Source organism: Sus scrofa, chromosome 6 (genome assembly GCF_000003025.6).
Source record: "Sus scrofa isolate TJ Tabasco breed Duroc chromosome 6, Sscrofa11.1, whole genome shotgun sequence".
Lineage (NCBI taxonomy): Eukaryota > Metazoa > Chordata > Mammalia > Artiodactyla > Suidae > Sus > Sus scrofa.
The window spans coordinates 58,004,242-58,029,250 of record NC_010448.4 but is presented as its reverse complement, the minus strand read 5'-3'; the positions used below and the strand labels follow the sequence as shown (position 1 = coordinate 58,029,250).

Genomic DNA, 25,009 nt, shown 5'->3' with positions numbered 1-25,009 from the left:
CACGTCTGTGACCTACACCACAGCTCACGGCAACTCCAGATCCTTAACCCACTGAGCGAGGCCAGGGATCAAACCCGAAACCTCATGGTTCCTAGTTGGATTTGTTAACCACTGAGCCACGATGGGAACTCTGATAGGCCCGTATTTTTGAAGGGATGTATTTCTTTGATGTATGCTTCAGCGTGACATTGCTTCTGGGTTAGTGAACACGTGGAGATGCAGGGAGAGTGGCGCCCTTGTAGAGGACACGGAAACGTCTCGAGCTTTCACACATACCCTGCCCTATGCATCTCTTCCTTCTGGCTGTTCTGAGTTAAAAAAAAAAAATCACTTATTTACTTATTTTTGTCTTTTGTCTTTTTGGAATCACACCCTGGCTTATGGAGGTTCCCAGGCTAGGGTTCGAATTGGAGCTGAGCTGCCAGCATACACCACAGCCACAGCAACGAGGGATCCGAGCCACATCTGCGACCTATACCACAGCTCATGGCAACGCTGATCGTTAATCCATGGAGCGGGGCCAGGGATTGAACCCGCAACCTCATGGATACTAGTCAGGTTTGTTAACCACTGAGCCAAGACGGAAACACCAAACACACATATGTAAATTAGTGTCAGGGAGTTCCCATTGCGGCTCAGTGGAAACGAATCTGACTGGCATCCATGGGGACACAGGTTCGATCCCTGGCCTCGCTCAGGATCCTTAATCCACTGAGTGAGGCCAGGGATGGAACCTGCATCCTCATGGATACTATTCAGGTTTGTTTTCACTGTGCCACATTGGGAGCTCCCTCTTTTTTTGTTTGGCCTCATCTGAGGCATTCAGAAGTTCCCAGGCCTGGGATGGAACCCAAGCCACAGTAGTGACCACACCAGATCCTTAACCCACTGCGCCACAAGGAAATTCTAAAATTGTATCTTCTTTTTTTTTTTTTTTTTTTTTTTTTTGTCTTTTTTTTGCCTTTCTCTAGGGCCGCTCCCGCAGCATATGGAGGTTCCCAGGCTAGGGGTCTAATTGGAGCTGCAGCCGCCGGCCTACGCCAGAGCCACAGCAACGCAGGATCCGAGCCTCGTCTGCAACCTACACCACAGCTCACTGCAATGGTGGATCCTCAACCCACTGAGCAAGGCCAGGGATCAGACCTTCAACCTTACGGTTCCTAGTTGGATTCGTTAACCACGGAGCCACGACGGGAACTCCAAGAATTGTATCTTCTTTTGAGTGAGTTTCTTATCATTACATTTCCCTCATCTGGTAGTACTGCAAATTATGTACTTTGAGAAAAAATTATTAGTTTTTGTCATGATGTTAGAGGTTGCATATCACCTGTAACTTCATTAAATTCTTATGTTAATTATACTTTTAACTTTTCTCTGACAATATTGAGGCCTTAGAGCATCTCAACTTCATTTACCACCTTCTGATTTATATACTATTTTATTTACTTTAATTTTTTATGTATTTAAAACCTCCTAAGGTATTACCTGTATTGCACATCGAGAACACTTCTGCTTTGCCCGGTGCTTGGTTTTCAGGCTGCAGGGCCAATGCTCAGGGGTGAACAGAAAGGTTACGAGAGGTGGTTTCGGAGAAACAGCCCAGCTCCTCTCCTCCCAGAGGGTCCCGTCTGTGCAGCTGAGCTGCTTGAGTGTCTCCTGCCGCTGAGGCTGCGGGATGGACCTCAGCTCCCTCCTCTCCTTGGCCTGTCACCCCCTCCCCCTCCCGGAAGGAAGGACACCCCCCCCCCCAGTCAGAACCCTAGGCTTTCTTGGCCAGCGGGAGGATCTTGTGGGGCCACAAGCACAGGGCCCTGAGCAGTGGGTGGGCATCGGAGGAAGGGGGCCCCCTGGGGGCGCAGTGGCGTCTGGCCCCGGAGATAATGTGCCTTCGGCTTAGCTTTTCTCCTCACCCCCAGGTCCTGAGTCGTGGGAGCAGCAGGATCCTTTGCAGGAGGGAGGAGTTAGAGGCTTTGGGGTCAGCATTTCTGGGGACATGCTTGACTGAAGACGGATTTCGGAAGAGGAACTTAGAGCAGATCCCGAGGACCCGAGGACAGAGCCTCCCTGTTGCCAGCTCTTTCCAGAGACAGAAGAAGATGATCCAGGCCCAGGTGACTTTGGGTTTATTTTATTCTCTCCTTTCTTCCCTAATGAATCAGTTCAAGCCTGTAAAAATCACTCTGGAGTTCCCATTGTGGTCAGTGGGTTAAGAACCCAACATGTGTCCGAGAGGTTGTGGGTTCAATCCCTGGGGTTGCTCAGTGGGTTAAGGGTCCAGCATTGCCACGAGATGCAGTGTAGGTTGCAGACTTGGCTTGGTTGCTGTGGCTGTGGTGTAGGCCAGCAGCCGCAGCTCTGATTTGATTCCTAACTTGGGAACTTCCATATACTGCAGGTGCAGCCCTAAAAAGAGAAAAAAAGAAAAAAAAAATTAAAGTTTACTTCCATTACTTTGTAAAGTATGACTACATATACCTCTTGTCTATCTTATATAATTGTGTGTATGTGAATGTGGTTTTTCTAGGTTAACAAGCAGACGTAACTTCTGTACGTTATAGGAACTTCTAATTGATAAATGGATATTAGGTGGCTACCTATACAATTAGAGAATATCTTTTTAAACATTTGCTTCTCGAATGATTTTTTTTTCTTTTTTGGCCACAACTGTGGCACACAGAAGTTCCAGGACCAGGGATTGAACCTGAACCCCTATAGTGACCACACTAGGTCCTTAACACACTGAGCTACCAGGGAACTCCTAACGATACATTAATATAAAAACCCTGCTAGATAACTCGGACGCAGCCTATAAAGCGGAAATGAGCAGAAAACCTTGAACGTGTCTTCCACATCATCGAGAGGATATCACTTCATTAAACGCCAGTGTCATTCCAGGGAACCCTGACCTTTGACGATGTGGCCGTGGACTTCACGTGGGAGGAGTGGCAGCTCCTGACCCCCGCGCAGAAGGACCTGTTCCGGGACGTGATGCTGGAGAACTACCGCAACCTGGTGGCCGTGGGTGAGGCCGGCTCCCCTGTGTCCCTCGGGGGTCCCCAGTCTGTGGCCTTTCTCTTCGCAGCTTCCGAAAGCTCCAGAGTGTCTGTGAGGCTCTGCAGGGTAGATTCTCTGTCTCTGTTCCAAGGGAAGTGGGCATCTTCTCCCGTCTCCCTAGAGGGAAGCCTTTATTGGAGGTTGTGAAATTGTTTTGTCCTCAGATGTCGAATTCTGCGGTCTTCACAGACCCCACGCCCGGTTCAGTGGGTTTCATTCCGCTCTCGTTTCCCACGAACAGGTTATCAAGCCCGCAGCGCAGATGTGCTCTCCAGACTGGATCGAGGAGAACCACGGCCGGTGGAGGCTGACATCCACGCTCACACCCGAGCAGGTGAGTGAGAGACACCAAGGCGACGGGCCCTGGGGAGCACACTGTTGTCAGAGGGTTGGAGGCTTGGGGAGCAGGGCCTTCGGGCCCCTCCCCCAAAGTCAGACCTCTTTTTCTTTGTGGAGTTTAGAGAGAAATATGTCCCTGCTCAGGGAAGGCGCTCCCTCTTCTGGGATCTGTTTCTTTTTATTTGCCCCCTTCCTGATGTTTTGTTGGCATAGTTTCCTTTTCCATGGGATTCCTGCATCGTCCCCTTCTTCTTTTTTTAGGGGCCGCACCCGCTGCATATGGAGGTTCCCAGGCTAGGGGTTGAATCGGAGCTGTAGCCGCCGCCGACCTACACCACAGCCACAGCAACGTGGGATCCAAGCCTCGTCTGCGACGTACACCCCAGCTCACGGCAACGCTGGATTCTTCACCCACTGAGCAGGGCCAGGGGTCAAACCCGCATCCTTATGGATCCTAGTTGGGTTCATTAACCACTAAGCCACCTCGGGAACTCCCTTACCCTTCTTCTTTATGCCCTTCCGCCTCCCTCGCTGTGAAATTCCCCCTCCACGGCCTCTCTCCGAAGAGGAGACTTTGAGTCCCGCTGTCTTCTGGCTTCGGCTCCTTTCTGCCCATCGGGTGATGCTGGTTCCTCCCTCTCGGCCGCCCCTCTTGGATGCTCTGCCCCAAAGGACGCTGCCCTTCACTGGGCCTTGTCCCCACTCAGAGGTTCTCCCAAGGCTTTGCTTTCCATTCTCTGCGTGATCTCCTGACCATCCAAGTGTCTTCATTCTGATGGGCCGTGAGCTCCTCCTGTTCCCTGGAGACGACTCCCAAATTGGCGTCTCTCCAGCGGGAGCCCGCAGACCTGGGTTCTCTGTAAGGCACTCATCTCGGGGCAGCTGTCCTGTGTACCGGGTAACGTTAGGGACCTCGGGTCATCTCCCCTCCCAGGAAACGCCTAGAAGTTGGGGTTCTCCCTGACTCCTGTGCTTGCTGCCTCCATCCTGGCCCTCCCGGCACAGCCTCACTGCTCCCCACCTGCAGGGCTCTCACCTTTGCAGGGGTCTCCTTTTCATCATGAACTTTTAACCAGACAAGTTTTTTTAAATCCTCTATTTTCAGTTCCAGCCTCAACCCGATCATAACTCTTGTCAGCTTTGAGCTCATTCCTCTGTGTATTTACTAGTTTAGAACTTTCTTCTTGGTCACGGCAGACCTTCCCGCTGTGTTCACTTCCTGAAAGCTTTCATTTTCCCCCTCATATTCTTTTTTTTTTTTTTTTTTTTTGTCTTTTTGCCTTTTCCAAGGCCGCTCCCGTGGCATATGGAGGTTCCCAGGCTAGGGGTCGAATCGGAGCTGTAGCCCCCGGCCTAAGCCAGAGCCACAGCAACGCAGGATCCGAGCCGCGTCTGCAACCTACACCACAGCTCACGGCAACGCCGGATCGTTAACCCACTGAGCAAGGGCAGGGACCGAACCCGCAAGCTCATGGTTCCTAGTTGGATTCGTTAACCACTGCACCATGACGGGAACTCCCCCCCTCATATTCTGATAACATTAAGCCCCCGTTCGCCTGTCCAATGACATAAAATTCTTTCAGTGATCTCCATGACATTTCACCTTGTTCAGCGAGTTCCATCTCTTCCTGAATCTCCCAGTATGTTCCATATATGTGATTCCTGCTTTTTTTTTTTCCTTGGCTGTGCCCCCAGCATGGGGAAGTTACTGGGTCAGGGATCAAACCCGAGCACAGCTTGACAACGCTGAATTCTTTTTTTTTAAATTAATTAGTTAATTAATTAATTAATTTTTGGGGGTCTTTTTGCCTTTTCCAAGGCCGCTCCCGCGGCATATGGAGGTTCCCAGGCTAGGGGCTAATCAGAGCTGTAGCCACCGGCCTACGCCAGAGCGACCTACACCACAGCTCATGGCAACGCTGGATCGTTAACCCACTGAGCAAGGGCAGGGACCGAACCCGCAACCTCATGGTTCCTAGTCGGATTCGTTAACCACTGTGCCATGACGGGAACTCCACAACGCTGAATTCTTAACCTCTAGGCTACCAGGGAACTCCATGATGGCTTCTTGGAATCATTCCTCTTTGAATTATTTCTTTTAATAGTCTAATGGAAGCTGGAAGGTAACAGCAGTTGGAAAAGCAAATAAAGCAAGAGCTTTTGCTCTCAGAGGAGGAGACATAAAGTTAATCAAATTTTTGAAAGAAAGAACATGTCTTGGGGGTGGAAAGTCCTGGGATGAAATTAAGTTGCATCGTGGACCAGTAGGGACTGTGGTTCCTCTTTTACGGAAGGGAGGACCTCTCTGCGGTGAAGGTTGTGAGTTAGATGTACTTGGGGTTCTCTGCTGTGTGGCTTTCTTTCTATTTTTTTCCCTTTCTTTTCTTCTATTTTTTTCTTTCTTTTTCTGCTGTGTCATTTTCTTTCTTCCTTTTAAATTTTTTTTTTTTTGGCCTTTTTAATTAGGCCTGTGCCCCTGGCCTAGGGAGGTTCCCAGGCTAGGGGTCGAATCAGAGCTGCGGCTGCCAGCCCACATCACAGCCACAGCAATGCCAGATCTGAGCTGTGTCTCTGACCTACACCACAGCTCATGGCAATGCTGGATCCTTAACTCACTGAGTGAGGACAGGGATCGAACCTGCATCCTCATGGATACTAGTCAGATTTGTTTCTACTGAGCCACGATGGGAACTCCTGCTGTGTCATTTTCTTAATGCCCCTCATCCAGCCATATCAGTGGATCCACGGGGAGGCCCATCTTCCTCCAGAGTGAGCCCTGAGTTCCTCCTTCTCTCTTTCTCTCCATTGCTCCCTCCCGCCAGTTTCTCTAACCTGCAGCTGTTTTCCTGTGTCTGTCTCTGCCCTTTAAACTGATTTTCCCCAAATACAGTGTAGGCTCCCTCAACGGGAGGAATACATTTATGAGTCCTCAACACCAACACAGTTTCCAGTACACAGTGGGTGTCAGTAAGGATTTGTGGAATGAATGAGCCTGTCCCTTGCCGATTTAGATGAGGTGGCCTTCCAACCCGTGGTCTGCTGCTCACTCGAAATGGCTTGTTTTTTGTTCTTTTTATGGCCACACCTGTGGCATATGGAACTTCCCAGGCTAGGGGTCAAACTGGAGCTGCAGCTGAGGCCTACACCACAGCCACGGCAACGCCAGATCCAAGCTGCATCTCTGTCTACGCCAGCCCATGGCAATGCCAGATCCTTAACCCACTGAGGGAGGCCAGGGATTGAATCCATACCCTTATGCAGACTGTGTTGGGTCCTTAACCTATTGAGCCACAATGGGAACTCTGGAAATTGCTTGTTTTTTACAGTATTTACAAAGTAGCCAGGATATCCCACTGTGGCTCCATGGGTTACAAACTGTACCAGTATCCATGAGGATTCGGGTTCTATCCCTGGCCTCACTCTGGTTACTGCTGTGGCGCAGGATCTATCCCTGGTCCGGGAACTTCCACGTGCTGTGGGCATAGCCAAAAAAAAAAAAAAAAAAAAAAGTAGCCACATCTGTGTTTATTCATTACGACTATTTTTTCCAGCGTACAAAGAACGTTAAACTGGGAGTTTCATTTACACTCAAACCATAGGGTCCTCACTAGAACAAACACCTCACATCAAAGTATATCTTTAAATACCTTTCTTTCGAATCTGGAAGATGGACGAATTCATTTTTCTTTTCCTTCCCAGAAACCTGCAAAGTTGATGATCACCTGCTGGAGCACTTCCACCACGAGAGCAGGGAGAAGATCCTAGAACAGTGGCACAGACACACCCCCCTGGAAAATTCTGTTCCTCAGAGCAAAGCTAGTTTTCTGTTCAGGCCAAATCATGATACATCTGACATCCATGGAAACAGTATGAAGTCAGCTTTACCTCTCCCTCCCCAGAGCAGGAGCTGTGAAACAAAGAAACCCGCTGAGCTAACTGGAGATGGGACACCCTGTCTCCATGCTCACAGTGAACAACTTCGCCCTGAGATGAAATTCCCGAAAGTCAAAACCTCATCAGCACTAAGCCCCCATTCAACAAGCATCAGAAAACTCAGAAAATCAAGAAATCTCACGTGTGCGGTCAGTGCGGGAAAACGTTCATCAAGAAGTCTTGGCTCACCGATCACCAGAATCTCCATACAGGAGAGAAGCCCCACCGGTGCAATCTGTGTGGGAAAGCCTTCTTCAGGAAGTTCAAGCTCACTGAGCATCAGAGAACCCACACAGGGGAGAAGCCTTATGAATGCACGGAATGTGGCAAGGCCTTTCTCAAGAAATCAGGGCTCAACGTACATCAGAAAACCCACACGGGGGAGAAACCATTCGTATGCAGTGACTGTGGCAAGGGCTTCATCCAGAAGGGGAATCTCATGGTCCATCAGCGGATTCACACTGGCGAGAAACCCTACATATGCAACGAATGTGGGAAAGGCTTCAGCCAGAAGACGTGCCTCACGGCGCACCAGCGATTTCACACGGGAACGACGCCCTTCGTGTGCGGCGAGTGCGGAAAAACGCTTTCCCAGAAGACGGGTCTCATCAAGCATCAGAGGACTCACACAGGAGAGAAACCCTTTGAATGCCGTGACTGCGGAAAAGCCTTCATCGAGAAGCCTCAGCTCGTCATCCACCAGAGAATCCACACGGGGGAGAAACCCTATCGATGCAGCGACTGCGGGAAGTCATTCAGAGGGAAGTCGGTCCTCAACAAGCACCAGAAAACTCACTCGGTCAAGGTGGAACATGGCCCCGCAGGGGGTCACAGGGCATCCCAGAGCAGCGTGGTCCTCCAGGAGAAAAGCCTCAATACGGTGACAATGCGCCTGCCTCCCCTGGCCCCTCAGCCGTCTGTCCACATCAGCGGGCTCCTGGCGAGTCGGAATGTGGTCCTGGTGGGACAGCCTGTGGCCAGATGCGCCCCTGCCGCGGATAACAGAGGCTTTGCCCAGGACAGAAATCTCGTGAGTGCGGTGAATGTGGTTGTGCCTTCAGTGGTCAATTATATTTTATTTTATGTCACAGAGAACCAGTAGGAAGAAACTCAGACATTCTCTGAGGAAAGGGACCGAGCACAAACCTGTAGCTCGTGTGTGGCTGAAAAGTATATACTGAGAGAAATTGTGTAAATGATGAGATGGGGAACGTGTGTTGTACACTCATCCTAGTAAACATGTGCATTGATTGAAACCTGTTGATCACATATTGATACAGAAGCATAATCTGCTGTGAACCCACACACATCAGTTGCTGTATTGTGTCAAATTAAATAAATGAGGATGCCCCAGTTGAACTAGGTGGAGGAATAAAGGTGAAGAGTTTTTTTGGTTTGTTTTTTGTTTCTGCTTCCCCCCACACACACACCCATGGCATGCAGAAGTTCCTGGGCCAAGGGTCAGATTGGTGCCACGATAGTAGCCAGAGCCACAGCAGTGACAGTCCTTAACCTGCTAAGCCACCAGAGAACTCCAAGGTGAAGTTTTTTTTCTTGTGTTTTTTTTTTTTTAGGTCCACACCCACAGCATATGACGTTCCCAGGCTAGGGGTCCGATCAGAACTTCAGCTGCTGGCCTGTGCCACAGCCACAGCCACAGCCACATGGGATCCAAGCCGTGCCTGCGATGTGGACACACAGCTCACGGCAACGCTGGATCCCCAACCCACTGAGTGAGGCTAGCGATCAGACTCACATTCTCATGGGTCCTGGTCGGATTCGTTTCTGCTGTGCCACAGCGGGAACGCACAAGGTGTTTTTAAACAATGTGATTTGTATGTGGGAGGTTGCTGTGAGTGAAAAACCACAAGAGAGCTGATACTGGATTGGTGGGCTGTGAGGGTGTATAGATCAGTTTCCCCAGGCCAAAGCGAAGGGTTAATTGGAAATGGAGCTGCTTCCTTAAACTTGCATAAGTTTGTATATGGAACTTCGGAAACAGCAGTCAGTTTGTTTATTTACAGAAAAAACATTTCTATACTTGGTACTTGGTTCTGTTCCAGAAGCTAAGGATATCGTGGTGGTCCAAACAGAGAAAGCTCCTGGTCTCCTGGAGAGACCACTGAGGTAGCTGGTGTCTCTACACTCAAGCTAATTTAATTAGAGCATGTAAGTATTTAAGTGAAATGGATGTGGAGTAATTAGTTCAAGGGAATATGACAATTTTATTATTATTATTATTATTTTCTTTTTCTGGCTACACCTGCAGCATATGGAAGTTCCTGGGCCAGGGGCCGAATTGGAGCTGCAGCTGTGGCCTATGCTCCAACCACCGCAACACCAGATCTGAGCCATACCTGCGACCTCTGCTGCAGCTTGCGGCAATGCCAGATTCTTAACCCACTGAGTGATGCCAGGGATCAAACCTACATCCTCACAGAGACAGTGTCGGGTCCTTAACCCACTGAGCCACAATGGGAAACTCCACAATTTATCGTTGAAGGAGCATATTATTTGGGGGATTGGGGAAGGGCTCTTAATAATGGTATTTAAGCAGGATAGAACACAAAGAAGTGCGTCTGGGCAGTGTGGGAGCTCAAACCTGAGACACAGCAGCGACCTGAGCCACTGCAGTGACCGTGCCAGATCCTTAGCCCTTTGCGCCACAAGGGAGCTCTAAGAAGATTGATTAATTTATAGTCTTTTTTAGGGCTGCACCTGGGACAAATGGAGCTTCCCAGGCTAGGGGTCAAATCAGAGCTGTAGCTGCTGGTCTACGCCACAGCGTGTGGGATCTGAGCTGCATCTCTGACCTACACCACAGCTCATGGCAACACTATCCTTAACCCACTGAGTGAGGTCAGGGATTGAACCTGCGTCCTCGTGGATACTAGTCAGTCGTTTCCACTGAGCCATGATGGGAACTTCCAAAAAGTTCTTTTTAAAATGCCTATTTGTTATCGCCATAAGGCGATTATAAATTCCTTCATTTAACAACTTTACTGAAATTTTAACATTTAAAAACATTGAACACCAGTGAAAAAGTCAGTTCCCCAGTTGCAGTAGTCCGATTTCAAGTGCTCAACAGTGGCTGCAGAATTGGGCAGCACAGACAATGAGCGAAATGATGAGACAGTGGGAGAATTCTCTACCCGAATTTCCATTGTACCAGAAAGTTATCCTGGAGAATGATGGTTTCCAAGGTTTTGTATTTCCCAGCCCACAGTGGATAAAAGAAAAAACCCAAACCGTTATCATATATACTGGAGAGGGAATGAATAAACGCATGGGCCCATCAGCGTGTCTTCAGCCACTGGAGGGAAAGACAATTCTAAAGCCCAGAATTGACAGTGCAACCTGTTTGGTGTCAGAGAGCTTTAACTGATGATAAAGAGACAAAGCAGACAAGGACAATGATGCCTAGCATAAATAAAGCCAAAGCAAAACCAGAGCCTTAGTCTTTGAGAACGGTGGAGAGCTGGAGGAGGTGAGATCTTTCTGGAATGTCTTGGAGATGAAACCTGAATTTTGTCCACAGGCCTAACATCTGTGAAGAGTTGCCGTTTAAGGATCCCGGCTCCTCTGTGACCGGCTGCATTGAGACAGGTGACTTCTGTTGAATTCATTTCTTCCTACTGGCCTCGAAGTGGGGTCTTCGCTCTCTCCTGTACCCCTTTTTCTTTCCCGTGATCCCATGAGGACGTGAGATCCCAGCTACAGTGAGTCCCATCCATAGGAAAGGAAACGGGAATTTGCCATGCTATGGCCAACCCAGAATTCAGTTGAAATCCTGGCTGTGGGTGATGTACTCCTCCAGGAATATTTTAATGCACCATCACTGCGCAAGTCACTGAGTCACACATCGAGGCAACATCAGTGAACAGGCAGGGGAACAGCTTTTATGGTGGTCCGTACAATCCAGTGAAGGAAAACAAGAGTAAGTAGATCCTAAAATGTCCAGGAAATGATAAAAGCTATGAGGAGAAATAAAATCTAGGAATAGATAGAAATTTAGGGTAATCTCTAGGTAGGAACGGAGGAGATTTCCCTCTCCTCAAGGAAGGGCTTTTCAGGATATAATCTGGGCCAAGACGGAAGTACTGAGGGACTCACCCATCATAATATTTGAAACCAGGACTTCCCGTTGTGGCTCAGTGGTTAACAAATCCGACCAGGAACCATGAGGTTGCGGGTTCGATCCCTGGCCTTGCTCAGTGGGTTAAGAATCCGGCGTTGCCATGAGCTGTGGTGTAGGTCGCAGATGCGGCTCGGATCCCATGTTGCTATGGCTCTGGCGTAGGCTGGCGGCTACAGCTCCGATTCGACCCCTAGCCTGGGAACCTCCACATGCCATGGGAGCGGGCCAAGAAAAGGCAAAAAGACAAAAAAAAAAAAAAAAAAAATTGAAATCAGAGAATATTTCAGGACTATTTCTATGATTGTCTATGACATGCTTCCTGCCTAGGAGAAATTTATTAAAAAAATTTTTTTTTTCCTCTTTAGAGCCACACAGGCAGCATATGGAGGGTCCCAGGCTAGGGGCTGATTCAGAGCTGCAGCTGCCAGCCTACACCACAGCCACAGCCATGCCAGATCCAAGTCTGTCTGTGACCTACGCCACAGCTCTTGGCAACGCTGGATCCTAACCCACCAAGGGAGGCCAGGGATGGAACCAGCACTCTCATGGATACTAGTGAGGGTCTGAGCCACACAACAGGAACTCCCTAATTGGCTTTTTGACGGCTATAGACTGCTCTGCTGAAAGGATGTGTTTAAATTACCGTACTATTCATCTGCTGATTGAACATTCAGGTTATTCCTAGTTTTAAAAAATTTCACCAAAATTTTTTGTGGTTAATATAGAAAGTTTGCTTTTGACAAAGATTCTTAACATTGGACTATCTAGACCAACAAGAATGAAAAATTTAAATTATAATTCTAAATTGACCTCTAGAAAGGAAGTACAAAAACAAAACAAAAAATAAAAAGGACTTATAGATTATATCCTCTACTACCCCCTTGGATGCATCAAATGACGGCTAATGTTTCTTAAATGTGTTTATTTTGAGAATGATGCCAATCTAATAGCATGGCCATCTCTTAATTACTCTGAAATACCCCTTATTTTTTTAAGGAAATATTTGCATATATTTGAAGCTTCACTCCTCCCCTTTCCCTAGAGAGGTAGCCACATTCCCAGGCCTGTGGCCCTTGCTCTTCACAAAGTCAGAGTCTCAGCATCGCCCCACCCCTCAATAGGTCTGTAACCAACAGACCTGTTGAGACTTGCGGTACTCATCCCCGTCCCCGCTCTACTTCATTGCCAAATTTCACCAGGACTTAAAGTCACAAGCGTTTTTTCACACTGTCTGGTCGCTGCTTTTACAACTTGTGTCGGCTCCTGCAAACTTCGATGATGGGCCAACGGCTCGTCTTAACACTGGCTCTTGGCAGCGGGGTTGGGGCTGCTCTCTGCCGTACGGAACTGTACTTCCTGTAAAATGGCCGCCTCCATGATGCTTTCTCATCACTGCGCGCGGGCGCCGCCATCTCTCCGTTTTGTCCAAAAGACGAAACAGACTCCGGCCTGCGCCGCCACGGCCTTGGATAGGGTCCAGCCTTTAAAAGATCATTCATCAAAGTGCTGCTGATCAACAATGAGGAGGGAAAGGCGAGGAGGTGGCCAAAAGTGATTTCAACTCCTGTTCCGAGCCGTAGCCTCCATAGGTACCGCTTCCGCCATGATCGCTGAGATGGGCGTGGTCACGTTACGTCATAGAGGTGGGCGCGAGCCCCGAACTCCAGCACCCCGAAACCGTCTGAGGACGCACCGGACCAGAAGCGTCCCTAGCGACAGGGAGAGAGGGGGCTTGGGCGCCACAGCACAGGAAATCATTTGGCATGGGAATCATTTTGGAAGCGATTTCAGTCTTTGGTAGCTGCCCGGAGTCTTGAGAATCCCAGCATCAGGTGGGTCAGCGTCTGCACGTGTGTCCAGAGTGAGGGGCCTGTGAGGCCAGTGAGAGGCCTTCTGGGGCTTTCTTTGGGTTCAGTCACTGGGGAGGTCTTGGCTTTAGTAATAGGCCCCTTGGCGGTCAGTGTTATTAAGCGGATGACGAGATAAACCACTAGCGGTCTGGTGAGTGTGTCAGTGTGTCAGTGAAACCAGCCCTCCTAAAACCGAGTTCGCCTGCCAAGTTTATCACTAACCTCTCTAAAACTTTATTCTTTTTCTCGTCCTTCCCCTGTTCCCCTCAGGATTGAGGAGTATCAAAGAAAAGGGGGGATTGAACCCCAGCAGGACCCTGCAGGGCCCTCCTGGGTGCAAAAGCCCCCTGGTCCTCTATTTCTCTTTCTTTTTTTGCATTAAAGTATAGCTGATTTACAAAGCTGTTCGTTTCCGGTGTACAGCCTAGTGACTCAGTTATATAGCTCTTCTCTTTTGTATTCTTTTCCATTATGGTTTATTACAGGATATTGAATCTAGTTCCCTGGGCTCTACAGTAGGACCTTATTTCTTTTCTACCCCCTACCCCGTTTGTAGAAAAAGTCTTTGATCTATTAAGCCTTCTCGAGTTCCCAAGAGCAAAGTATTTAAGGATGTGAGGGAACGTGGAAACAAAGGAAAAGCGGGCCAGAAACAATAGTTCCCCGAGTCCTTGTTCCTCCTCACGGGTGTACAGAACAATCTGATGCCTGTCTTTCCGTTGTTATGCAGAAACTAAGACACCTGCCAGGGTGGAGTATGGTACCTCCTCACTGACCACAGGCACGTAGACAGATTGGAACCGGTGGGTCAATGATGAAGTTTCCTGAACCACCACCCTGTTTACCTCCCCACCAAACCTCACTCCCAACCGATGGGGAGAAAGCCATGTCCGCCCTGCCTCCCTCACCACAAATGTTACCTTTAAAAATCTTTCCGGGAGAACCATCAGGGATTTCAGGTCTTTTGAGTATGAGCTCCCTTTTCCCCAGGGCCCCGCAGTTAATGCTGGATTTTCCTTTACAACAACCCAGGGGTCAGTCAATTGGCTTTTCTGGGCAGTGGGTGAGCCAAGCCCAGTTTGGTTTGGTGACAGTTTCTGCTCGTGGGGCTCAGTGATGAAGAACTGGACTGGCAGGTGGATTTGAGTGCATTTGGTGTCCAGGTGTGCGACTTCCTGTAGGACTCAGATGAGGAGAAGCCCGGGGGAAGGGGTTTCTGGTTCAGATCTCATATTTAACTTGAAGTCAGTCTGGGTTTTCATTTTGCGCATTTGTTTGGTGGAGGAGGCTAGTGTATGTGGAGCGGCACGAGGCTGGAGCTTTTGAGACCCAGGGTCCCTGGAGAGTAGGTAGGTTGAGGTTCACATGTAGACTCTTGGGCACAGACTTGGCCATAGATTCATTTAGCTGATCCCAATCCACGTTGCTCCTTCAAGTCCGTAACTTCCTCATGGCAATATTTAAAAACTCTGGGCTTGGAGTTCTTCCCTTCGTGGAGCAGCGGAAACAAATCAAACTAGAATCCCTGAGGATGCGGGGTTTGACCCCTGGCCTCCCTAAGTGGGTTGGCGATCCGGTGATGCAGGAAATTCTACTCACTCCTTACAGGAGGGACCTGAGGGCTCGTGGACAAGGATTCACGAAATTTGGAGGTGGCCAAGGTGTGGCATTCAGGTCCTCTTCCCTGTGAACAGTCCTTAGTTTTATACCTAGAGTTTTTTTTTTCTATGTAGGCAGCACTTTATTTTTTTTATGAAATTTTTTTTACTTTTTTTTATCATTCAAATGAATTTATCACATCCGTAGTTGTATAATGATCATCACAATCCAATTTCACAGGATTTCCATCCCATAACCCAAGCACATCCCCCCACCCCCCAAACTGTCTCTTCTGGAGACCGTACATTTTTCAATGTCTGTGAGTCAGCATCTATTCTGCAAAGAAGTTCAGTCTGTCCTTTTTTCAGATTCCACATGTCAGTGAAGGCATTTGATGTTGGTGTCTTATTGTATGGCTGACTTCATGATAGTTTCTAGGTCCATCCATGTTGCTAAAAATGCCAGTATTTTGTTCCTTTTCATGGCTGAGTAATATTCCATTGTGTATATGTACCACATTTTTCTGATCCACTCCTCTGTCGATGGACATTTAGGTTGTTTCCATGTCTTGACTATTGTAAATAGTGCTGCAGTGAACATGGGAGTACATGTGTCTTTGCGCATCGTGGTTTTCTCTGGATAGATACCCAGGCGTGGGATTGCTGGATCCAATGGTAGTTCTAGTTTTAGTTTTCTGAGGAATCTCCATACTGTTTTCCATTATAGCTATAGTTTTCTAGTCTTTGATAGTCCTATAAATAGTTTTATACCTTTTCTCTCTCTCTTTTTCTTTTCAGGGCTGCACCTTCGGTGTATGGAAATTCCCAGGTTAGGGGTCCATTTGGAGCTTCAGCTGCTGGTCTACACCACAGCCACAGCACCTTGGAATCTAGGCTGTGTCTGCTACCTACACCACAGGTCACGGCAATGAGAGATCCTTAACCCACTGAGCAAGGCCAGGGATCGAACCCACAACTTCATGGTTCCTAGTGGGATTTGTTTCTGTTGCGCTGACACAGGAACTCCCTCTCCTGCTCATTTTTGGATTGGGTTGTGTGTGATTTTTTTGTTTTGTTTTGTTTTGATATGGAGCTGCAGGAGTTTTTATATTTTGGAGATTAATGTGTTGTTGGATGCTTTGTTTGTAAATATATTCTCCCATTCTGTGGGTTGTCTTTCCCCTTTTTTAAAATTTAAATGATTTCCTTTGCTGTGCAAAAACTTGTAAGTTTAATTTGGTCCCATTTGTTTATTTTTGTTTTTATTTTTATTATTCTAGGAAACGGATCAAAAACCATCCTGTGGGAGTTCCCGTCATGGCTCAGTGGTTAACGAATCCGACTAGGAACCATGAGGTTGTGGGTTCAATCCCTGGCCTTACTCAGTGGGTTAAGGATCCAGTGTTGCCGTGAGCTGTGGTGTAGGTTGCAGATGCAACTCGGATCCTTTGTTGCTGTGGCTGTGGTGTAGGCTGGCGGCAACAGCTCTGATTAGACCCCTAGCCTGGGAACCTCCATGTGCTGCAGGCCCAGCCCTGGAAAAGACAAAACAAAAAAAAAAAAGGAAAAGAAAAACCATCCTGTGATTTACGTCAGCGTGTTCTGCCTCTGTTTTCCTCTAAAAGTTTTATAGTATCAGGCTTATGTTTATTTTATTTATTTATTTTTTTCAGGGCCACACCTATGGAAGTTCCCAGCTACAGGTCATATTGGAGCTGCAGCTGCAGGCCTACACCACAGCCATGGCGACACTGGATCTGAGCTGCATCTGTGACCTATGCAGCAGCTTGTGGCAACACCAAATCCTTAACTCACTGAGCAAGGCCAGGTATTGAACCTACATCCTCATGGATACTAGTCAGATTCTTCACCTGCTGAGCCTCAATGGGAACTCCCTAGCCTTAGGCTTAGGTCTTTAATCCATTTTGAGTTTATTTTTGTGTATGGTGTTAGAGAATGTTTTTTTTGTTTTGTTTTGTTTTTTGTCTTTTTGCCTTTTATAGGGCCACTTCCTGCAGCACATGGGGGTTCTCAGGCTAGGGGTCTAATCGAAGCTGTAGCTGCCGGCCTATACCAGAGCCACAGCAACTCGGGATCCAAGCTGCGTCTTCGACCTACACCACAGCTCATGGCAATGTCAGATCCTTAACCCACTGAGAAATGCCAGGTATCAAACCTGCAACCTCATGGTTCCTAGTCGGATTTGTTAACCACTGCACCACAATGGGAACTCCAAGAGTGTTCTCATTTCATTCTTTTTTTTTTTTTTTTTTGTCTTTTTGCCTTTTCTAGGGCCACCTCCATGGCATATGGAGGTTCCCAGGCTAGGGGTCGAATCACAGCTGTAGCCTCTGGCCTACACCACAGCCACAGCAATGCTGGATCCAAGCCTCGTCTGCAGCCTATACCACAGCTCATGGCAACGCCAGATCCTTAACCCTCTGAGCAAGGGCAGGGATTGAACCCGAAACCTCATGGTTCCTAGTTGGATTCGTTAACCACTGAGCCACAATGGGAATGCCATGATTTCATTCTTTTACATATAGTTGTCCGGTTTTCCCAGCACCACATACTGAAGAGACTGTCTTCTTGCCTCTTTTCTCATCAATTAGTTGCTGGTTGTGTGTGGGTTTATGTCTGGGCTTGAGTGTCCTAAGAGCTGTTGCAGAAGTCCAGGTTTTGCACTACGGTTATATGCTACCTTCTGACGTGATATTATGGGTAGTAAACTGTCATTTCAAACAATTCTACAGAGAACTAAACTTTTAGAGGTTGTCTGGTTAAGAAAGTACAACTGTGTTAACGTGATGAGCTTTGGAGAGAAAACAAATCTGGGTTTGAATTCCAGCACTGCTTCTTAGGAAGTGTGCTACTCTGGACAAGATACTTTATTTCTAGGTGTTAAGCCATGGCTTCCTTTGTTTTTTGTTTTTCTTTTTTCTTTTCTTTCTTTTTTTTTCTTTTCTTTTTTTTTTTTCCAGTGACATATGGAAGTTCCTTCAGAGCCGCAGCTGCCGGCTTAGGCACAGCCACACCAGCTCCAGGATCTGAGCCACATCTGTGACCTACGTGGCAGCTTGTGGCAACGCCGGATCCTTCACCCACTGAGCAAGGCCAGGGCTCCACCCGTATCCTCACGGATAGTAGTCAGATTCTTAACCTGCTGCACCACAGCGGGAACTCCTTGACTTCCTTTGTTTAAACATGAATCGAGTGATTTGCTGTTTCTAGGTTGGGGGTGAGGGTTGAGGAAGAAAATGCGGATGATTTGCTTAGCATGTTAATCTTCATAACGTTTGCACTGCCTCGAGATCTAGATGTTGTGGTGTCTAAACAAAAAGAAACTTTCAAGTATAGAGATTTTGCGCAAAAGGGCACACATATTGGTTTTCTATTGGTTCTGTGATAAATTAAACTTAGAGGCTTAAACAACACCAGTCTATTATCTGACAGTTCTAGAAGGTTATAAATTCAGCATGGATCTTATGGGACTACAGTCAGGGTCTCAGAAGCAGTGCGTTCTTTCCTGGGGATCTAGTGGGAGAATCTGTTTCTTTGTCTTTTCCAGCTTCTATTTGTTTGTTTTTAGGGTTGCCCCTGTAGCACATTGAGGTTCCCAGGCTAGGGGTCAGATTGGAGCTGAAGTTGCCAGCCCATGCCACAGCAACACCAGATCCTAGCCAAGTCCGTGACCCATGCCTCAGCTTGTGGCAACCCCACATCCTTAACCCACAGAGCAAGGCCAGGGTTCTTAACCTGCCGAGCCACACGGGAACTCGATTTTCCAGCTTCTAGAGGCCTCCCTCCTTCCTTGGCTCCTGGTTCCCTTCTCCATCTCCAAAGCCACCAGTGGTGTGTGGAGTTCTTGTCACATCACATCTCTCTGGTCTCTTCTGTTTTTTCCCATCTAAGGACCCTTGGTTACCCTGGGCCACCTGAACAATCCAGGAAGTCCCTCTTATTTTTTGGTCATCTGATTAGCAACTGTAATTTCATGAGCAACCTCAATGCCCCTTTGCCATGCGATGTGGCATATTCACAGGTTCTGGGGATTAGGATGTGGATATCCTCCTGAGGAGGCAGGTTCCATCCCTGGCCTCACTCAGTGGGTTAAGGATCCGGCGTTGCCGTGAGCTGTGGTGTAGGTTGCAGACGTGGCTTGCATCCCTCGTTCCCATGCTGTGTCATAGGCTGGCAGCTGCAGCTCCGATTCAACCTCTAGACTGGGAACTTCCATGTGCTGCACATGTGGCCCTAAAACAGATAAAAAATTACAGTAAAGAACGTGGATATCTTTGTGGAGACCCCGCCCCTGCGCACTGCACCACCTTTAGCAGCACTGACAAGGTGTGTGGCCCAAGGGAATGTAACGCAAAGTGAATTTGCTTTTGAATCCTTAGAATCAAGTGAACTAAGGAGAAGACAGTTCTGGGACCAGGAAAGCATCTCTTCAGGGGATACCATTAACTCGAGATGTGAGATCTATGACCCAGAATTTGAGTGACGGTCTAGAAGAATAAAATAACAGATCCCAGTTCTGAGCAGTTTTCTAAGAACAGAAGAAAATGACCCAGGTCCAGGTGAGTTTTACATATTTATTCCCCCCTTTCTTGCCTTTTCTATTTGCAGAGGGTTATAAAAAAAACTCTTCTCATTTTAAGTTCATCCTTAATTACATCTGCAAAGACCCTTTATCCCAACAAGTTAAGAGTCACAGGTTCTGAGGATAAGGAAGTAGACACATCACTTTTTTTTTTCTTTTTCTTTTTTTTTGGATACGCCTGTGGTATGCAGAAGTTTTAGGAACCTGAGCCACAGCAGTGACAACTTCGGATCCTTAACCCACTTAGCCATTAGGGAACTCCGGAAATGGATATATCTCTTTTTTCTTTTTCTTTCTTTCTTTTTTTTTTTTTTTTTTGGTCTCTTTGCCTTTTTGCCTTTTCTAGGGCCGCTTCCTGCGGCACATGGAGGTTCCCAGGCTAGGGATCTAATCAGAGCTGTAGCTGCTGGCCTACACCACAGCCACAGCAACGCGGGATCTGAGCTGCGTCTGCGACCTACACCACAGCTCATGGCAATGCCGGATCCTTAACCCACTGAGCCAGGCCAGGGATCGACCCCACAACCTCATGGTTCCTAGTTGGATTCGTTAACCACTGCACCACAGTGGGAACTCCATATCTTTTTTTTTCTTTTGAACATATATTTTGAGGCCATCTTCCAGCCTGTTTGTTATATGTACAGAAACAATATGGAAATAATTAGAGCAGAAAAAGAAAGTTGCCCCATCAAACATTGCTCGTCGTTTAGGAGAGAAATCATTCTGTTTTTATTAACATCTGTATGCACATAAGTGCATGTACACATTACGTACACTTATGTGCATCTGCACGTTTATCGTGAAAGTTTTTTTTTGCATTATTTGAGGTCATAATAAACACATTATTATTATTATTATTATTATTATTTTGTCTTTTTCCCTTTTCTGGGGCTGCTCCCGAGGCATATGGAGGTTCCCAGGCTAGGGGTCTACACCACAGCTCATGGCAACACCAGATCCTTAACCCACTTTGTAAGGCCAGGAATTGAACTGGCAACCTCATGGTTCCTAGTCGGATTTGTTAACCACTGAGCCACCACGGGAACTCCAATAAACACATTATTAGTTGGCTTATTCCTATAGCAACCTGCCCTGGAGAGCTTTCCATTCAAGTAATTATGTATCTACTCCCTTGCTTTAGGTTTGCATATTTCCTAGCCTGTCTATGCCTTAATTTATGTACTCTGTATAAAACTACCTTTTAATGGTTCACATTGCTGTTTTTACTATTACAAACAGTGAAGTCATAAAACGTCTTTAAAATACACATTCTGAATATGTTCGAGAGCTTTTTGAGGTTGGATTCCTAAAAGGGAAATCTATGAGTCAGATGGTACCTGTACTTAAAATGTTTCATGGTTGCTGTAAAATTGCCTTTTTGTTTTTTTTTAAAGTCTTCACCACTTGCTCTCAGAGTTTATGAAAGGTTCTGTTTTTCCCACATTCTTGCCATAATTTAATGTTGTATCAGTTGTTAAATCTCACAGATCTGAAAGATCAAAGACGTAATTTTTTTAAAGTTATGGGGTCTAGTGTTTCAGAGCAGAAACTCTGTGGCCAAATTTACTCATTCGTATTTTACCTTGGTCTTTAATTCCCTGTGTGATTTTATTCTGGTTATTTAATCTCTCTGCAGTCCTGTCTTCATCTAAACAGTGGGAATTATGATAGAATTTACATGAAAGAATTACTGGGAAAATTAAATAGGTTAATATATCTATACATGTATATATTATACATGAGTTTTCCTACCTTGGCACTGTTAACTTTTTTGGCTGAATAATTCTTTGTTGTGGGGACACATCACAGGATTATAGAATAATATTTAGCAGTGTCCCTGGTCACTGGCCATTGAATGTCAGTAGCACCCTCCTCAAGTTGCAACAACCTAAAATGTCATATGTCAGCTGTTCTAAAATAATTGTTGGCTGGTTGATAACCACTGACATATGTATATACATATGTGGGACATAGAACATTGCCTGTCTTTTTAAGAAGTGCTATCGGAATTAGTTTTACTGTTATTTTTCCTTATATTATTATTGGTGACTTTGAACATATTTTAATGCATTTATTAACTGTATTCTGTGAACTGCCTAATCAGATTCTTTGTGCTGATTTTTTTTTTCTGATCTCTGAAGGAAAAGTTTTTAGGACTATTAATCTTTATCTTTTTTTTTTTTTTTTTTTGCTTTTTAGGGCCTCCACCTGCTGCATATGGAGGTTCCCAGCCTAGGGGTCACATGAGCTGCTGGCCTACACCACAGCCACAGCAATACCAGATCTGAGTTGCATCTGCAACCTGCACTGGATCCTTAACTGACTGAGTGAGGCCAGAGATCAAACCTGCATCCTCACTTATGCTAGTTGGGTTCTTAACCCACTGATCCACAATGGGAACTCTTATGTTTTTTTTGCAAGACATTTTCTAGTTGGTTTTTGTTAGTGTGTAGTAACCTATTCATCTTTTATATGTCAAATTTTTTTTTTTTTTGGCTTTTTGTCCTTTCTAAGGGCCGCACCCAAGGCATATGGATGTTCCCAGGCTAGGGGTTGAATCGGAGCTGTAGCCGGCCTACGCCAGAGCCACAGCAACGTGGGATCCGACCGCGTCTGTGACCTACACCACAGCTCACAGCAATGCTGGAGCCTTAACCCACTGAGCAAGGCCAGGGATCGAACCTGCAACCTCATGATTCCTAGTCAGATTGGTTAACCACTGAGCCATTACGGGAACTCCCCATCATATATTTTGGGGAAAAAAAAAAAAAAAAAAAAAAAAAAAAAAAACTTACCAAGGTAGACCACATTTCCAAGCCATAAAACAAGTCTCAATAAATGTCATGAGATTCAGATATACCAACTTGGTGTTTGCTTTCTGTTTATCTAAACGATTCCTTCTACTCTTTTCTCTTTTTTCTGCCTTTTTTGGTCTTGATTGAGTATTTTTATTTCTCATTATCTTCACTCTTGGCTGATTGGCTATAGATGTTTGCTTTCTATTGTGGTTGATAGAAGGTTTATAGTTAACATCGCAGTCTGTCTTCAAGTAACATTGTACCATTTCATGCACAGTATAAGACCCTTAAGAGTATGCTTCCATTTCTTCTTTACCAGCCTCTGTGCTATTATTGTTGTACACGTATGTGTTTTACTTAGTATTTTACACGTGTTTTACTTAGTATTTTAGAAATCTCACATGTTATTATCGTTGTTTTAAATAATCAGTTATCTTCTAATGGCATATGAAAAATAACCACATTTTATATTTACTCACAGATTGTAAATTTCTGCAGTCCTTTGTTCATTTGGGCAGATCTAGATTTCTATATGAAGGACAATTAGAAATATCTTTTAATATTTTTGCCAGTTCATATCTGGTGCTGCTGAATTCCTTTAGCTTTTGCACATCTGAAAAAGGTTTTTATTTTGACTTCATTTTTGAAACATGTTTTCACTGGGAGTTCTAGGTTGACAGTTTTCTTCTTTCAGTACTGTAAAGATGTTTTCCATTATCTTCTGACTTATATTGTTTACAAGAGAAGCCTATGGTTATCTGGCCTGCTCTTGTGCATATAGTAAATCCGTTTTCTCTGACTGTCTTAAAATGTTTCTCTTTAGGTCTTTTTTCTGTTTCATGCTAAATTGTTTCTATTGCTATAACTCAAGGTCACTCATCTTTTCTTCTGCACTGTCTAATCCGTTATTAATCACATCCAGTGAGTATATTGTTCATCTCAGACATTTCTGGAGTTGGAATTGGATCTATTTGATATTGTCCATATTACTCCATATCCCATTCATGCTTTCCTCTACCACCTTAAACATATGCGTAAACATATATGTGTGTGGCATCTCTTTCAGTATCCTTATCTACTGGAGTTCCCGTCGTAGCACAGTGGTTAACGAATCCAACTAGGAACAATGAGGTTGCGGGTTCGATCCCTGGCCTTGCTCAGTGGATTAAGGATCTGGCGTTGCCGTGAGCTGTGGTGTAGGTTGCAGACGCGGCTCGGATCCCGCGTTGCTGTGGCTCTGGTGTAGGCCGGCATCTACAGCTCTGATGAGACCCCTAGCCTGGGAACTTCCATATGCCGTAGGAGCAGCCCAAGAAATGGCAAAAAAGACAAAAAAAAAAAAAAATCCTTATCTACTAATTATATATGTCATTTCTGGTTTTGTTTCTGTTGATGTTCCTTTTTTTGTATGGGCCATATTTTCTGTCTTTGCATATCTGGTAATTTTGTTTGGGTACTAGGCATTATAAGTTTTTCATTGTTGAGTGATGGACTTTTAATCCTTTAAATTTTTTTTTTTTTGTCTTTTTGCTATTTCTTGGGCCGCTCCCACGGCATATGGAGGTTCCCAGGCTAGGGGTCCAATCGGAGCTGTAGCCACAGGCCTACACCAGAGCCACAGCAACGCAGGATCCGAGCCACGTCTGAAACCTACACCACAGCTCACGGCAACGCCGGATCGTCAACCCACTGAGCAAGGGCAGGGACCGAACCCGCAACCTCATGGTTCCTAGTCGGATTCGTTAACCACTGCGCCACGACGGGAACTCCTAATCCTTTAAATATTTTTGAGTGTTATTCTGGGATACAGTATAATTTATATACCTACGTTTTTCTTTTTTTTAATTTTTTCTTCTTTTTTTTGGTCTTTTTGTCCTTTTCAGGCCTGCGCCTGTGGCATATGGAGGTTCCCAGGCTAGGGGTCCAGTCGGAGCTACAGCTGCCAGCCTACACCATAGCCACAGCAATGCCACATCCTAGCAGCATCTGTGACTTATGCCACAGCTCACGGCAGTGCAGGATCCTTAACCCACTGAGCAAGGCCAGGGATCGAATCCACAACCTCATGGTTCCTAGTTGGATTCATTTCCACTGTGCCACAACGGGAACTCCGCCTATGTTTTTCAATGGGAAGGAGTCTATGAGTACTATTGACCAAATTTTTTTCTTTTTAGGGCTACCCCTGTGGCATAAGGAAGCTCCCAGGCTAGGGGTCAAATCAGAGCTGCAGCTGCTGGCCTGCGCCACAGCCACAGCAGTGTGGGACTCAAGCTACATCTGTGACCTATGCCTCAGCTCATAGCAATGCCAGATCCTTAACCTATTGAGCAAGGCCAGGGATCGAACCCACATCCTCGTGGATACCAGTTGGGTTCATAACCTGCTGAGCCACAGTGGGAACTCATTGACATTTTGAGCTTGACAGTTCTTCCTGTTATGCGACTGTGATATGCTTTACAGGATTTATAGCACCCTCAGTCCCTGACCATTGGTAGGGCTCCAGTCAGTGTGACAATGCGAAACATCCTCACAAATTTTCATATCCCCCTTTGATATGTCACCCAAAGTTGGGACAAGGCAAGATTGTCCATTGACACCACCTTATTTGGAAATTTTAGTCAAGAAAAAAGATAAAAGACATATAAATTTGGGAAAGAGGATTTAAATTTTTTCCATACTTACAGATAATTTGGCTG

At 46.2% G+C, this 25,009-nt stretch overlaps 2 protein-coding genes across 4 annotated transcripts in view; both read left to right on the top strand.

Annotated features, from left to right (window-relative positions):
* Nucleotides 1-8,715, top strand: part of LOC100737585 — a 33,021-nt gene extending 24,306 nt beyond the window's left edge. The window contains 5 exon segments of the mRNA XM_013998720.2: nt 1,764-2,111; nt 2,896-3,022; nt 3,296-3,388; nt 7,093-7,392; nt 7,395-8,715. Coding sequence (XP_013854174.2) covers nt 1,764-2,111; nt 2,896-3,022; nt 3,296-3,388; nt 7,093-7,392; nt 7,395-8,428 — 1,902 coding nt within the window. The 3' untranslated portion in view covers nt 8,429-8,715.
* Nucleotides 11,989-25,009, top strand: part of LOC100626048 (zinc finger protein 350) — a 43,838-nt gene continuing 30,817 nt past the window's right edge. Inside the window, exons 1-2 of one of the 3 annotated variants that reach the window (XM_013998724.2) lie at nt 11,989-13,296; nt 19,313-19,492. In XM_013998724.2, coding sequence (XP_013854178.1) covers nt 19,478-19,492 — 15 coding nt within the window. In that variant the 5' untranslated portion in view covers nt 11,989-13,296; nt 19,313-19,477. The remainder of the gene's footprint in view (nt 13,297-19,312; nt 19,493-25,009) is intronic. The other 2 variants (XM_021097264.1, XM_021097265.1) reach the window with 2 other exon arrangements.